Source organism: Amphiprion ocellaris, chromosome 4 (genome assembly GCF_022539595.1).
Source record: "Amphiprion ocellaris isolate individual 3 ecotype Okinawa chromosome 4, ASM2253959v1, whole genome shotgun sequence".
In the NCBI taxonomy this organism is placed as follows: domain Eukaryota; kingdom Metazoa; phylum Chordata; class Actinopteri; family Pomacentridae; genus Amphiprion; species Amphiprion ocellaris.
Window position 1 is genome coordinate 2,140,981 of NC_072769.1, and position 17,328 is coordinate 2,158,308.

General features: G+C 37.4%; 1 protein-coding gene and 1 pseudogene across 1 annotated transcript in view; both read right to left on the reverse strand.

Annotated features, from left to right (window-relative positions):
• LOC111566935 (monocyte to macrophage differentiation factor 2-like) overlaps window positions 1-7,917 on the reverse strand; it is an 18,731-nt gene extending 10,814 nt beyond the window's left edge. Inside the window, 1 exon segment of the mRNA XM_023267745.3 lies at window positions 7,508-7,917. Coding sequence (XP_023123513.2) covers window positions 7,508-7,521 — 14 coding nt within the window. The 5' untranslated portion in view covers window positions 7,522-7,917.
• A 4,114-nt stretch (window positions 7,918-12,031) lies between these two features.
• LOC129348825 (actin-related protein 2/3 complex subunit 1B-A-like) overlaps window positions 12,032-17,328 on the reverse strand; it is a 7,108-nt pseudogene continuing 1,811 nt past the window's right edge.

The window sequence follows — 17,328 nt, forward strand, 5'->3', positions numbered from 1 at the left end:
CTAACCACCGAGCCATGTTTAAACCGAGCCACTGTGCAGCCCAAGGTGAAAACAATGAAAATCAGCTTTATCCAAGCTGACATCAGGAAGGTTTTTAAAAGAAAACTTTCCTCCCAACAAGCACAATGAGTCTCATCTTCCTTCACTGTTCACCAAACCTCCTTGTGCACTGTGTCTTCTTCACTGCAGACCATAGACCGTATGCTGCAGACAGACTTTAGTTTCATTACCGCCACCTACTGGGCTGGAGTGTTCATCAGTGTTACCGGTGTGCCACAAATTAGGGAACTGAGACAGGTGTGATTAAAATGTGTTAATTTATTTAACGCTTTATTTCACTGTAATTAATTAATCGAAATTAAGGCGTTAAAGTCCCAGCCCTTGTCCTTGGGCCAGGACCCAAAATATCAGGTATCGGTACCACGCGAGGTGACCAATTCTTTTTGGTATTTTTAACTTACTATATGTCTCTAGTTTGCATTTTGATATGATAGCCCTTGCAGACTCACAGCTTAATATATGTTATCACTCGTTTAATGGGCATGCCCCACAATGAAAGGCATGGGGTCTGAGCCATAAGTCCTAACAACACGACAGGGTGGAATTTGATAGGATTTTTCCTCATTACGAAAAAATAAGAAACGCCACGTTACACATCATCATCTGTATTAATAACTTTATAGCGCAGAACTATGCTATAACAAACCTGAGACTGAAAAAGATTTCGTTGCAATGGTAACAAGATATTCTATAAGCGGGACAGAACCTACAGATGTGTTTCACATTTGGGGGTTATTTTATGAAATGGACTTAGTGATGAGTTGAAATTGTGTAGATCTTTGGAGAGTTTCAAAAAAGCATTGAAAGACAAAATAATCCAGGATTACAATGTAAAATGACTGATATGTAAACTGACTAAGAAGAACAATTTAGAGTAAAGTCTTGTTTTGTTTTTTTCTTTTTGTCTTTTATTTCATGTATTACTGATATGCTGGGTGATACTATGGATTGTACAGGATAGGCAAAATAAGCCGTGGCTTCTGCCTATTCCTTGTTTCGTTTACAGAACTTGTAAAAAAAAAAAGGGGGGGGGGAGAAGAAAGAGCTAGGAAAAGGAAGAAAAAAGAAAAAAATATATTATTGTATATATATGTATATTTTTTGTTTGATTATTTTGGGGTTTTTTGTCTTTTTTTCCTTTCTTTTTCATTCTCATTCTTTTTATGGGGGGAGGGGAAGAGGGAGAAGGGGAAGGAAAGAAAAAAAAGCGTCCTGCAAGAATGTATAATTTTTTTTTGAACGCACAAAATGAAATTATTGTACTATCTTGCAACCGAAATAAAACCATTCAACCATTCAACCATTCAACAATAGAATAGTGAAAGTTTGACAAACAAATTCAAAGTAGAATTCTATTAAAGTTAAAAACCAAAAACTAACCATATCTTGTGATATCTTGTGTCAAAATAGCCAAAATTTTGATGAAAAGTTCAAAATATAACCTAATTATAACACACTGCTACCAGAATTGATCATATGCCAAAAACACTATTACAAAGACTATTTCCACTATTAAGTTGAATTTTCAAATGATTTTGCAGTTTTACTTCTAACTCCCGGGGGCTTATTCCAAATTCAAAGGTAATTGTCCGAGAATGGTACATGGTCATAATGAGACAAAAACATAAAATACAGATAGGAGTTACCATAGTTAACTGATCTAATGGAGCTTAATTAACTTCAACTGGAACTGTAAAAGACAACTTGCATAACTAGACATCTCAGCAGTTTCTTCAAAGGACCTGAGAACAAATTTATACCTTCCCACTAATAACTCTTTCTATCGGAAAAAACAAGTGAAAGTGAATACACAATTATTATCAAATACGCATGAAAAGATGCATTCATTTGGGTCTGATGTTTATTTATTATATTACCTTTTCTCACACAGTTTTATTTGATTATTAACTCATATTAGATGTGATCTTTACTTACTGTAAGATTTAACCCTCTGAAAACCTAAGCATTGATGGTATTGATATAATTTTTTTTCCTTTTAAAACTATATTTAGCACATCTCTAATCAAGAAAATATTGAGACATTTTCATTTTATGGATTTTTTAGGATTTTGTGAAAACGCTGTAAAATTGCAACAGTCTTAATGTATGCAAATATTACCAATTTATCTTTAACAAAGTCCACAGATGATTAGGCATTGATGATCAATAATATCAAAAATATATCTTAAAATGAATTGTATTGATATGAAATTGTTGAATATGGCACAATAAAATGCAAATTAATTTAACAAGTCAAAACTGTAATAGCCATCCATGCCAGAATGCACTTCCACACAATAAAAAACTGTTAGAAAATTATTTTATTACAACTTTATTTTATTTTTTTGAACTTGCAAAAGTCACATTGTACTGCATCAGTCCTCTACAATTTGTTCATATTTACATTTTAGACTTTGCTTGAACATCATAATGATTTCTGATGTCTGAAAACTCTTAATTGGTGGATGGCACTTTCCTTTGTGTCTTCTTATATGTAAAACTGAAGGCAGCAGTTTTTTTGATCTGTGAAGCACAAACGAACATCATGTTTGTTGAATGCAGTTGATGTATGTACCTGTTAATATGCTGTTAATCCTATACAAAATTAATCAGGTTACCCTTTAACCTTAACCCCATAATCTATATATATACAGTATGGACACTGTATATATATATATATATATATATATATATATATATATATATATATATATATAATATATATATATATATATATATATATATATATATATATATATATAAAAAAATTCCAGTCAGGGCTTTTTGCAGGCCAGTCAGTAACGTTCACTTTGGTCTTCTAGGGCTAATTCTTCACCAGGAGCAATCTAAGTTTTGGGTCATTGCCGTGTTGGAAGACAAAGATGACCAGACCCAGTTTAGCAGCTGAATGCTTGAAGTTTTCTTTCAAAATCTTCACATATTCTTCTTTCTTGATGATTCCTTCAGCCTTGACAAGATTCCCAGTTCCAAATGCACTGAAGCACCCAACAGCATGATACTGCCACCACCGTGTTTAACTGTGTGGACGGTGTTCTTTGGGTTCTACGCCTCTCCCTTCTTTCTCCAAAAATAAGCAACGTCTCTATGGCCAAAGAACTCTAGTTTGGTCTCATGTGAAAACTTCACCTCCTGGAGTGAGCAGTTGCCATGAATAGAGTATGCTCATAACTCGCTGTCTAATGCTTCCTCTGATTTTTCACCCTTTCAGTGATCCATGGGTTACCAGCCTCCCCTGTTTCCATCCCAAGAGCAGGAGGTTTCGATCCCCTCTATACAGTCTCTTATTAGGAAATGTTAAGGAACATGGAAGAAGGCCCGGGGGGCTCTCCTATGAGCATCGCAACGGATGTCTGACTAGGCCAACTATCATCGGAAACCAGGCCCTGTCTACCAACCCGGACAAAATGTGTGGCTTTGGGCCAAAGAGCTTCCATTCAAAGTAGTCTAAAACATTGGTGCCGCGTTTCGTGGGGCCTTTTGAAGTGGACCGTGTGGTCAACCCCAGTTTGGTATATCTTCGCTTACCTTCTTCTATGAAGATTCATCCTACATTTCATGTTTCTCAATTAAAACCAGTGCTGGAAAGTTCTCTGGCCCTCCCTGTCTGCCCACCTCCACCACCCAGGATCATTGATGATGCCCCTGCTTATACAGTTAGGCGTCTGTTGGATGTATGCCATCGGGGTCAGAGATTGCAGTTTTTGGTGGACTGAAAGGGGTATGGCCCCGAAGAGAAATGTTGGCTCACCAGACGACAGATACTGGATCCCAGCCTCATCAGGTACTTCTACAGGTGTTAGCCTGATCAGCCTGGCCGGGCACCTGGAGGTGGCCGTGGGGGGCGGGTATAGTCAGAAACCAAAACACAGGAGGATAAATTAACCTTCTTCCTAAATAGTTCCCACATTAGTTTGTATGATGTGGTGGTCAGAATTACTGCACAGAGGCGGAAATGAATGTAAATTTAAAATAATTTCTAGATCTTGACAAGTTGTTCTATCACAAAGTAAAATACTATATCGTTCAATTCCAGATTCACTGTGATCTGTAAGTCGTAATTTAGAAATGATAAACTGAGCCATAATGTTGTTGAAATTACATTTGTTTTTCTTAAATTTCAGGTTGTTCATAGTGTTTAGTGAAAGGTAGTTCTTTATCAGAATGTACTTTTTTGCACTAAAACTTAGGGAAAAAAATAGTTATCTACAGGTTATTATGCTGTGATTTTACTAACCCTAACCCCTGCTTTAAATCATGTAAAATATGTGTCCAATTTAAGCCATTAGATTGGATTCAAATCATTAAATATGACATTTCCTAAAACATGTTGAACATGTCTGATATTCCACTTGTATCTCAGCGGTGCTATTAAAATCTCACCTCACCCTCTCCTTTCACTTAGCAACCCAAGATCATGCTCCAACTTGTTGCCATGACAGCCGTTGCGTGGCAACAGTGGGTAACCACGGACTGACTGAACCAGAGGAGTGTCCCAATGAGCTCTTTCATAAACAATTCACATGTTCAGCAACGCTTGCATGTTCTCTCACACACAGACGCACAGACACACGTAAACTGGAATCTATTCTGTGGATGTGAACACGTTGCACGGAGCAGCTCAGGATGTAGCACTCTGTCAGTGATGTCACTGTTGTCATGGAAACCACAGAACAGGGATCTCCCTCTCCTGTTCCTCGGTCATGTCTCCTCACTGCTTCCCGATGATTAAATTAACATGCAGGAAGGCAAATGGAGAAAGACATCCATGCAGACAGGCAAAATACAAACACACACACACACAACACACACACACACACACACACACACACACAACACACACACACACACACACACACACACACACACACACACACACCCCTCCCTATTTTTATGCATCTTGCATAGCCAAATTTCATAAGAGACCTACATTTAGTGATGTCTCTGTTTCACACACATTGTTCTAAGGTTGGTTGGACTCAAAATGAGGAAGCGGCTGCCATCAAAGCGAATACCACGCAGCACTCAGAAGAATCAATTTGCTTCAGCCAGAGGGAGAAAAAACACCTAACAGAGTAATTTATCCTGCACATCTGTGGAGTTGTGCATTGTGTGCCTTTTCATCAGGGAAAAAAATGAAATGTTCACTCTGCCTACAGCTTATCTTAAAAACAACACATCAGTCCAAGCAGAGCAGCATGATCCTCCAATTAATCTCTGGTGTGTCTGTGTGATTCTCAGTGTTTTCCTCCTACACAAGTTGCTTTCAAACCTCGTTATTGCTCTGAAAATGGAAACAATACTGATTTCAAAGACACTCCAGAAGCTAGATGCAGGAGGATACAAAATCCACCTCACACACAGACACATATATCTTCTCTCTCCTCATTGTGTCATCTTTCATTAAGCAGCTGTTTTCAGAGTGACACTCACTGAGAGCTATTAATACAACTGACCCAGCTCAGAAGCACACTGTCTTGCCCCAAATTAAAGCTTCTCTCACCCAACTCTGGCCTCACACTGTTTGACTGACTCTCTGCTTGGTGTGTTTGTTAGTGCCAGGCCCAGCAGGCTTGGCCGGGTCATTAATGACTTTATCAAGCTGGCTGATAATTAGCCGGCCAGAGGCCAGACACAGAGACAGTAACTGGAAACATCACCATAACTCCTCTCAGATGGAACGAACGGACTCTCTGCTCTGGTCATCTTATTGATCCATGAAGACTTCAGTCCAGTTAGTGGTGAATATGAATTAATATTATTGGCCATGCTCATCCTGCTCTTTGGGTGACTACATCATGTACACAGTAATAATGGGAAAAAACAAGAATATTCTGTGGTGAGATTATTATTTAAATAATTGGCTGACAAAAAATGAGTCTGACAGGAGAGATCTGCTGGTTTTCTGAAGCATATTTCAGCCGTTGGCTTCACAAAACAAGAATTTGATCAGTCAGGTAATTAAAAAAAAAAGATAAATAAAATGATAATTAAAGCTCCACAGTCCAGTGAACTTAACTGCATATTAGTAGGTGAACTGACAAAGCTGTCCAAGGTAAATTGCCACTTGCTAATATCTTGTTTGTTCCATTCGGCACTCAAAAGTACAGAACAATTCAATTTTAAATGATATAGAACAAGAAAATCTTGTAATATTGGTGATTTATTTTTTGGCTGGGCTGCACAGTGGTGTAGTGGTTAGCACTGTTGCCTTGCAGCAAGAAGATCCCTGGTTCACGTCCCGGCTTTCCCGGGATCTTTCTGCGTGGAGTTTGCATGTTCTCCCTGTGCATGCGTGGGTTTTCTCCGGGTACTCCGGCTTCCTCCCACAGTCCAAAAATATGCTGAGGTTAATTGATCATTCTAAATTGCCCGTAGGTGTGAATGTGAGAGTGCTTGTTTGTCTCTGTATGTAGCCCTGTGACAGACTGGTGACCTGTCTAGGGTGTCCCCTGCCTTCACCTGAGTCAGCTGGGATAGACTCCAGCCCCCCCATGACCCTAGTGAGGATTAAGTGGTGTATAGATGATGGATGGATGGATGGATTTTTTTGGCTTTCCTCCATTATAAAAAATTCCTGCAGAGCAAATATGTTCAACAGCCTCTTCAAATCTTTTTGCATTGTTAAGCAGCTAAAACTACAACCGTCATGTGCTCCTGCGAGATATAATGTTCAATAAAATCAGCTCAGAAAGTATGTGGGTTTAAAAGGCCTCATGCTGTCTGGGCTGCTCCTGAAACAACAACTCTGATGAACGCTTTTAAAAGCTAAAAAACATCAAAAATATGACAACTGCAGTTTCTTAACTGTGAGTATTTGAAAATTAACTGATTGAAAATTTAACATCCTAAATGTGGGAGTGATTGGTTTAACAAACAACAAATATTAAACAAAGTTGAAAAGGATGAGGAGGAGGGTGTGTGTAGCCTGTAGTGTCACACAGAGCAGATATACCAAGATGAGAGGTGTGTGTGTGTGTGTGTGTGTGTGTGTGTGTGTGTGTGTGTGTGTGTGCGCGCGCGCGCGCATGTACGTGTGCGTGCGTGTATTCTTAATAATACTTGTCAGGGAAATAAAAGCTGAGCTGAAAGATGCATCATGACGCATATATATAATATATATGTGTGTGTATGTATATATATATATATATATATATATATATATATATATATATATATATAATAAATAAATATATATATATATATATATATATATATATATATATATATATATATATATATAAAAATATATATATATATATATAGAGAGAGAGAGAGAGAGAGAGAGAGAGAGAGAGACAGAGAGAGAGACTTCATGACAGCCTCACAGCATCTTCATCCACATCCTCAGCAGGCTCCACATCATCCATGTTCCTGTTTATCTGCTTAAAGATGATAAACCCGAAGCATAAAAATGATGATGACCTACCTTACAAGATTCATTTACAGAGGAAATAAGCAACAGTTGACAGCAGACAGACAGTGTGGCTGAAACCCGGATCCTCTCTGACTGTTGGGCGGTTTTAACCCGCTGCGTTTTGCTCAGATCGCACCGAGGAGGAACGCATTCACCGCTAAACGAGCACCGCCGCCACTTCACCGTCGTCGTCTTATCTTCATCTCAAGCAGCACCAGGAGACGGACGCATCCCGATCCAGCTGCCTGCAGAGCGTCCGGTCCAGGGAGTGTGGGCGGCGGGGAGAGAGTGCTGCTGCTGGAGCTCTCTCTCTCTCTGTTCACCTCATCACCACTCGGTGAGGAAGCTTGTTTTTCATCACTGAAGGCTGCCACATCATTTTCTGAGGGACTATTCATAGCTGGGAAATTCATACAGATTTGCGCCTGTGCGTGCAGATCCCGCTGCCGCCTGCAGGGGGCGACACACTATCTGATGACGGGTTACTCCGCCAAGGAACGGCGGATGTTTGTGAATCTGTCTGTCTGTCTGTCTGTCTGTGTGAAACATTATTCAAAAACGGACCAACGGATTTGGATGAAATTTTCAAGGAAAGTCAGAAACGACACAAGGACCACCTGATTAGATTTTTGCGTTGATGCGGCTTATAATCTGGATCCGCCGACTTGCTAAGGATTTCCCATTGTGAGAGCTACCAAGACGGTGTTGCTGTTACCATGACGTGAACACTGTGTTAGTTACCTGCTGACGATCACATGATTGCGATCCGACTACAAATTGACTGTGATTTATGAGTTGGAAATCATACAAAGAACAATTGATTAAACTGTCTGGTGTTTGAGCCCCATCAATACCTGCTGCCCGCTACATATTTAGGTAACGCAATGTAGCAAACCCCAGCCACAAAATGGTGAAGCTCCTGATGTTTCACGAAGCCTTTATTTGCCGTCAGTCTTATTTTGAACACAAATTAACCTTTCTGTCCTCCACTCATTTCTTCACTGTCAGAGCTTGTCTCCATTCCAGCTAGGAGCTTCTAAGTTTAGACACATCCTTTGCTAGACAGCAACAGCGTGGAACCGTTTTCTTTCATCTTGACGTGAATTTTCGGACTTTTCAGCAGCATCTTTGTCATGTCAAGAAACTGCTTCTTAGATAAACACTTCCTGTGCCGCTGGAATTATTACAAAATAAAAGCCCGTAACATTAAAAATACATCTTCAAAATAAAAGCCTGGAGGGAACGGTTATTTTACCACTAGCAAAACAAAGGCTTGCCAAAAGTGATGAACTGATCAATAGACCTTTATAAGAGTAATTTACACACATACATAACATGCACATGCATAACACATGCCCGTGCTCAGCACAAGGTCATTTTTTATTACAGATTTCTTCCGTCGGAAATGATAGGCCAGCCTTGGTGGAGTGCTGCGCTCTCTGAGTGCTTTTTTTGTATATTGTATATTTGTGTAGAGGTAGAGCTAGAGGGTTAGAGGTACTCCCATTCTACTTTTAGAGATTCTAGGAACAAGTAAGCCTGCAGTCTGAGAGCTAAGAGTTCTGCTAATATAATATGGTCCTATAAGGTCTTTAAGATATGATGGAGATTGGTTGTTAAGAGCTTTATATGTCAGAAGAAGGATTTTGAATTCTATTCTAGATTTAACAGGAAGCCAATGAAGAGAAACCAGTATAGGAGAAATAGGATCTCTCTTGCTAACTCATAGATAAATACAATTGTCATCAGCATAACAATGGAAATTAATACAGTGCTTCCTAATAATGTTGCCTAAGGGAAGCATGTATAATGTGAACAGTATTGGTCCTAAGACAGAACCCTGAGGAACTCCATGATTAACCTTAGTATGCTCAGAAGAGTCATTGTTGACATGCACAAACTGGAACCTGTCTGATAAGTAGGATTTAAACCAGTCCAGTGCTGTCCCTTTAATGCCAATAGAATGTTCTAGTCGCTGTAATAAAAGTTTGTGGTCGATTGTATCGAATGCTGCACTAAGGTCCAATAAAATAAGTATAGAGACCAGTCCATTATCTGATGCTATGAGAAGGTCATTAGTAACTTTCACCAGAGCTGTTTCTGTGCTATGATGCACTCTGAAGCCTGACTGAAACTCTTCAAACAAGCTATTCCTTTGTAAATGTTCACAGAATTGATTTGCAACTGTTCTTTCCAGAATTTTAGAGAGAAATGGGAGGTTGGAAATTGGTCTATAGTTGGCTAAAACATCTGGATCTAGAGTGGGCTTTTTAAGTAAAGGTTTGATTACAGCAACCTTAAAAGCCTGTGGTACATAACCTGTTACTAGAGAGAGATTAATCAGATCTAACATTGAGGAATTAATTAAAGGTAAAGCCTCCTTGAACAGTCTAGTTGGGATAAGATCTAAAAGACATGTCGATGGTTTGGATGTAGAAACTATTGAAATTATTTCAGAGAGATGTATGGGAGTGAAAAATTCTAAATATACATCTGGTCTTACAGCCAATTCTTACAGAGAGCTTTTTTTTTTATATAAATTACTAGACTATTTTTCCAAGCTACATAAACTTCCTCTAAATTAGTGGAGTACCACTTCCTTTCCAGCTTTCGGGACGCCTGCTTTAAAGTCTGCAGCTGGGAATTATACCAAGGAGCAGGTCCTCTCTGAGATAGAACTTTCTTTTTTACAGGTGCAACACTATCAAGTGTTGTACGCAGTGAGGCTGCAGCATTATTAACAATATAATCCACTTCTGTGGGGGTAAAATTATATTTCCCTTCCATTATATCAGTAAGTGGTGCTGGACTAAATAGAGAGGGTATTATTTCCTTAAATTTAGTCACCGAATTGTGAGACAGACATCTACTGTAATGATATTTATTCTTAACTCCTATACAATCTATTGTTGTAAATTGAAATGTTATCATAAAATGGTCAGAAAGAAGAGGGTTCCGGGGAAATACTGTTAACTGTTTGATTTCTATGCCATAAGTCAGAACGAGGTCAAGGGTATGATTAAAACTATGAGTTGGTTTATTTACATGTTGAGAAAACCCAATTGAGTCTAATATTGAATTAAAAGCAGTCGTAAGGCTGTCACTGTCCACGTCAACATGAATGTTGAAGTCACCCACAATAATGACTTTATCTGAGCTGAGCACTAAATCAGATAAAAAGTCTGAGAATTGAGATAAAAACTCAGAGTAAGGAGCAGGAGGACGATATACAACAACAAATAAAACTGGTTTCTGAGCTTTTAAATCTGGATGAGAGAGACTGAGAGTAAGATTTTCAAATGAACTGTAACTAGGTTTAGGTCTCTGGTTCATTTTTAAGCTAGAGAGGTAAATTGCTGCCACGCCTCCTCCTCGGCCTGTGATTGGAGGAACATGACAGTTAGTATGACTAGTAGGAGTTGATTCATTTAGACTAACATATTCTTCCTGCTGCAACCAGGTTTCAGTCAAACAGAACAAATCAATCTGGTGATCAGTTATCAAATCATTTACTAACAGAGATTTAGACGAGAGAGATCTAATATTTAACAGACCACATTTAATTGTCCTGTTTCTTCGCTCAGTTGAAATAGTGGTATTAATTTTAATTAGATTTTTATGGTTACTATGTCTTTTGTTTATTTTTGATTTGCTTAATTTATTGAATTTTGGTGGTCGGGGGACAGACACAGTCTCAATAAAGCTAACTGAATTACTGGAGGATGACAGCTGAGAGGAAACTGCAGAGAGGTGTGGAAGACTACAACTCTGCATCCTGGTCTGAACTCTGGGTTGTCATGCTTTAGGAGTTCTAATAAAATCAGCCATATTTCTAGAAATGAGAGCTGCACCAGCCAAAGTGGGATGGATGCCGTCTCTCCTAATCAGACCAACATTACAGGTGAGAAATAAGCTGCTGAATTTGTCCTTGTTTTAGTTCAACAACGGCTAGTTTAGAGGATTTACAACAGCTTCGCACCTCATTTGCACAAAGTTGACATCTAGACTATTTTATGCTAATGACATGTGGGCAGAAAAAACTGTTTATGTCTTGATAGATAATTTCATCTGCATGACAGCTGTAGAGGGAATGGATTTTTTACAAAACACATCTGTTTAAATTGTGTTCCTGCTTCAAGCTGTGCATAATTAAGGTCAGGGTAGTGCTGTCATAAGACTCAGCTCCATCTTTTTGCTCATTTTTGGTTTAGTCAGGCTTTAAGGACCACTGTGTGATGTCATGTGATTACTCTTCATCAGGTTGATAAAAAACATATGAACTCATATTTTCTGGACCTGTGATTCACAGTTCACATCAGCAGATGGAGTGTGCTCAGTTGGAACTGGTGTGTTAAAACTTTCAAATATTTTCTGTGTCTCTTCGAGAAAGTGGAGCTGAGAATAGTCCACGATGGCTGCTTAAAAGACCAAAAGACCAAGAATAAACCTTTGAGGTCAAATTCTTCATCCAGATCCATACCCCCCCCCCCCCACACACACACACACACACAATGAACCACACTCTGCAGAGCAGTATAACAGTATTCATTTATTAAATGCATATTATGACCAGCATAAGCTTTTAAGAAGTACTGAAGTCCTTCATCATGAATAATATAAAATACCTGCTTTAAGCATTCAGCTCAGTCTGAGCTCTTTGTGATTGTTCTAATCTAACTTAACAAGTACCGTTTACAGACCTGTGGTCAATGCCTCTGTACACAGCGTTGAAATGAACTAGCTCAGCAGAGAGCTTCAGAGGGACTAACAAGCACTATTTGACCTGAAGTCTGATCGTTTAGCATGTATAAAAAAAATAGATGACTAAAATAAGGCAGAGAAGCTTTATGTAATAAGGCAGCAGCTTTCTTCATATCTCCAGAAGCGATTATAATGTAGTCTGGGAAATGTAAACTTCACTTCAGACTATCTTCAAGTTCTTCATAGCAGACTCCAGAGTCTGAAAAGATATTGAGGAACGTGTGAAATCCCACAGTTAAAGCCAGAATCTAACAATCAGACTGAGTGTTACCTTGACGTCCCAGACGCCCATCCCTCCATCCATGCCGGTGGTGCAGAACTTGGTGCACTGGTTCCTTCCTCCTTCCAGCACTGAGATTTGGCTAAAAGATTGTTAGAGACAAGTCAAAGGCTGCAGTTTAACAAACATGTGATAATTATTATGATAATGTACTTCACACTGCTGAGTTATACAGAGATGAAAATGACCATGTTTTGTGATTTATTGGTGGAAATTGCAAAGAGATTCCGTTGCACAGATTGATGACTCAGACTTGTTATATGGTTCTTATCCAGGTTGTTTTCTCCTGACTAGATCCTTGCTTTTGTTGTTTCTACTCTCAGATGTACAGCACTTTGGATAAAAGCGTCTGTTAAATGAAACTATATTACTGTACAAATCAGACTTCGCCATCTTTCACTGCAATTTTCTCCAAAAGGGTTGTGTACCCAAAGCTCACTTCCACCTCTGCATCACTCAGATCTTAATCTCCCCTGCACTTTATACACCTGCCGTGATTTACAGCCCAGACCCAGAACACTTGTTTCTCCTGACCTGATGCTGTTCTTATGGAGTGTGTTCAGGTCCTTGTCGGTGCTCTGGCTTTCGGAGGCTCGACGGTCCAGGTTCTGGAAACGTTCCCTTGCACTAATGCCCTTCTGGGCCGCCTGCTTGGGAACGTCCAGCTTCCCACCGAACGTTAAGCCGCCTTTGGCACCATCGTACACAAAAAGCACCGGGTAACAGTCATGGCCCTGCAGGAACAAAAACATTTGTAAATGCTAACTGGTGGAGCTAGAAGGTACTGTAAACACAAAAACTGCAATATCAACATGCTTCTATGAGGTTGTTACTGCAAAAATGTTTCCAAAAAAAAGGGAGACTATGTAACTCAAAGAAAAAATGAACCATTTCTTCATTTACACAAAAAACCCTTCAGTTTACTAGCGTCTTTTTTTAGTTCAATTCATGATTTTGTTTCAACATACCATGCCTGGCTGGCATGATCAATAGATTATGGAGGCTTATGTTAGCAAGCCGTAGTTATAAGCTTTATCAATTGAATTGAATTGAAATTAATTGAATTGAATTGAATTGAATGTTACATTATTTTATTTTGTTAATTAAATTAAATGAATCTGAATTTGTTCAATCACTGGGATGTGATCACAATGATGTGATCAAGTGATGCAGAATTGATTCAAAATAATTATCTTAATTTATTCTAAATAATTTACTTTTAAAATGTATTCATTATTTTAATGCAATTTAATGATTTACATTTAATTATTTTATTTATATATTATAATTTCATTATTTTAATCAAATATTTAAAATACATTCAATTCAATTTTATTTTATTTTATTCATTTATTTACTTTAATTTGGAATTTATTCAAAATAATTCAATTAATTTTTTAAAAAATGTATTCATTATTTTAACTTAATCTGATTGTTTACATTTAATTAATTTACTGATATATTTCAATTTTATATCATATGTTTAAAATAGATTTAACGTAATTAAATTTTATTACTTCAAATTTATTCAAAACAATTTAATTAAATTTCAAAATGTATCCATTATTTTTATTTAATGTAATTGTTTACTTTCAATTATTTTACATACATATATTTATTTAATTATTTTAAACCAAATATTTTAAACAGATTTAATTTTCTTTAATCATGTTTAATTTAATTTTTGTCACTCAGAATTCATTCAAAAATAACTGAATTAATAAAAAAAATTCATTGTTTTAATTTAATCTAATTGTTCACATTTAGTTATTATACTTACATGTTTTAAATTCTTTATTTTAAATGAACTCTTTAAAATATACTTAATGTCATTTTATTATTCAGAATTTTATTTTATTTTATCACCCAGAATTCATTCAAAATCAACGAATAATTTTTAAAATAAAAGTATCATTTATTTTAATTTAATCTAATTGTTTACATTTAATTATTTTACTATTATATTTCATTTTAAATCAAATATTTAAAATATGTTCAATTTCAATTTATTAAAAGGATGTATGAACAGTTGAATGTGCACTTAAGAAAAAACGTCTTAATGTATTGATACTCACAGCTGCTACTAAGCTGTTCTCGGTGATGAAGGTGACACACAGCAGGGGAAGAGTCTCTGAGCTCAGACTGGTCAGCCTATACAAGTCAATACAGCAGGTCAGAGTGCAGCACACAGAAACACAAACACACCCAGATATGCAGCCCTGCCTTCTCTTACATGCCAGTCTTGCCTCCCTCAGCCACAGACACAGTGGAATCATGGGAGGTCCAGGCCAGACGGTTTCCGGAGTGTGAGAAGCAAACACTATGAACCCAACCACCACCTCCTCCTGCTGATGTCTGGGCTGCAGCTTCAGAGCCTCCAGACTCAAACAGCAGCTCCCCAAACGGCATCTTGCTGCCCCAGGGAGTCGGGCCGGGCTTCTCCTCCACCTCCTTAATGTAGGCTGAAAACACCCTGAGACACACGAGTTGGGTTGCATTGTTCTCAGTTTAAGATCTACGAAGTGATGACGTTTTTCACAATTCAAGTTTCAAGATGTGCGTTTAGCCGGTAGGCCGGTGTTGAAGATGTTGTAAGGATTCAATATTTACATCATGCTAATAATAAACAACATATGATATATTGTAATTAATAATAATGATGGATTAGATTTATATAGCGCTTTTCTATTAAGGCACTCAAAGCGCTACAGTGGATCCATTATTCATTCATTCACTCACACACTCTGGTGGTGGTAAACTACATTTGTAGCCACAGCTGCCCTGGGGCAGACTGACAGAAGCGTGGCTGACAATCTGCACCTACGGCCTCCGACCACCACCAGCATTCACACGCATTCATACTCCAGTGTGAGTAGCAGCACTGGAGGCCAGGTGGGTAAAGTGTCTTGCCCAAGGACACAACAGCACATGACTAGGACAGAGCGGGAATCGAAACGCCGACCCTTCGATCATTGGACGACCCGCTCTACCACCTGAGCCACAGCCGCCCTAATAATCCAGTAATTAATCCAGAGACAGTAACTATCCGGTTTCTAGGGCACCTGGATAGCTCAACGGGTTACAGCGGGCGACCCATGTACAGGGGCTGGTCCCCACTCACAGCCCTTTGCTGCATGTCTTCCCCCACTCTTCTCCCTCCATTTCCTGTCTGTCTTCACTGCACATATCTATATAATAAAGGCAAGAAGGCCAAAAAATAATAATAACTTTTAAAAAAAAAAAAATCTGATTTCTCCACCTGCCTACCCACTGTATTTAGAGCATTTCATTTGCAGAAAAAGACAAAAAACACTAATAGTTGTAGATATGATGAAATGAGATGAGATACGATGATGAGATGAGATACAATATGATGAGAGAGATGACATGAGATGCTATATAATGAGATAAGATGCAAAAAGAAAAGATGCAACAAATGGGATTAGATATGATACGATACGGTGAGACACGATATGATGAGATATGTTGAGATACGCTGAGAAACAATATGATGACATGAGATACAATATGATACGACAAGATATGATATGATACAATGAGATACGATATGGGACAATAGATACAATACTGTGAGAAACGATATGATATGATACAATGAGATACAGTATGATACAATGAGATACGATACCATGAGGATACGATATGATAAGATGATACGATGAGATATGAGACGAAGAGATACAATATGATAAGATAAGGTATGATACAATGAGGTGAGATAAATAGATAAGATGAGCTAAAATGCAATACAATACAATGAGATATGAGACAAACGTTTAGGAAATGTAGTACAAAATGAAAAAATAACTAAAATACACCAAGATAGAAATTAGTACAATATTATTGCACATGCCAGTGGATTAATATAGTCAATTTTCAGTAAACATTGCAATAATGTTAGTCCGAATTCTTCTGGTGGTAAAAATCTGATGTAACTGTTGGGCTTCAGTTGACAGTTTTGAGATTATATTAGGTATAAAGAGAAATACCTGCATTTGAAGTCACAGGATCCAGCAGCCAGCAGACATTGTTGGGATGCCAGTCCAGACTCAGGATGGTGAGCGGATTGGCTTCTTGATGTGTTTACACACCCACCTGCAAGTAGCAATGCAGCATGTTGGAATCCCACCAATAATGGTCTCTGAATGGCTCAAAAAGAACTAAATTAAGGTTCTGAAGTGGCCAAGTCAAAGTTCATGCTCAAAAAACATCTAATGTGACTGAATAAAAATTATTCTGCAGAGAAGAGAGTGGACTAAAACTTGTCCATGGTGATGTAAAAGAATGAGGCTGGTGGCTTATGTTAGCAAGCTGTAGTTACAAGCTAAATAAAACAAAATAAAATAAAAATTTGATTGAATTCAATTAAAAAAATAAAATAAAGTAAAATAATTCTGAATTTATTCAGGAAATTTAATTTTTCAGAATTATTATTTACATTTAATTATTTGACTTACATATTGTATTTTTTTAAATGAAATACTTAAAATACATTTAATTTCATTTGATTTTATGTAATTTAATTTATTATTCAGAATTTATTCAAATAATTTTATCAATTAAAAACATTTGTGTTATTCTAATTTAATCTAATTGTTTATATTTAATTATTTTACCTGTATATTCCAATTTCATTATTTTGAATCAAATATTTAAAATGTATTCAATTTGCTTTAATTGTATTGTATTTTATTTTATTATTCAGAATTTATTTTAAAAAAATAATTAAAACATGTATTAATTATTTAATTTAACCTACTTCTTACATTTA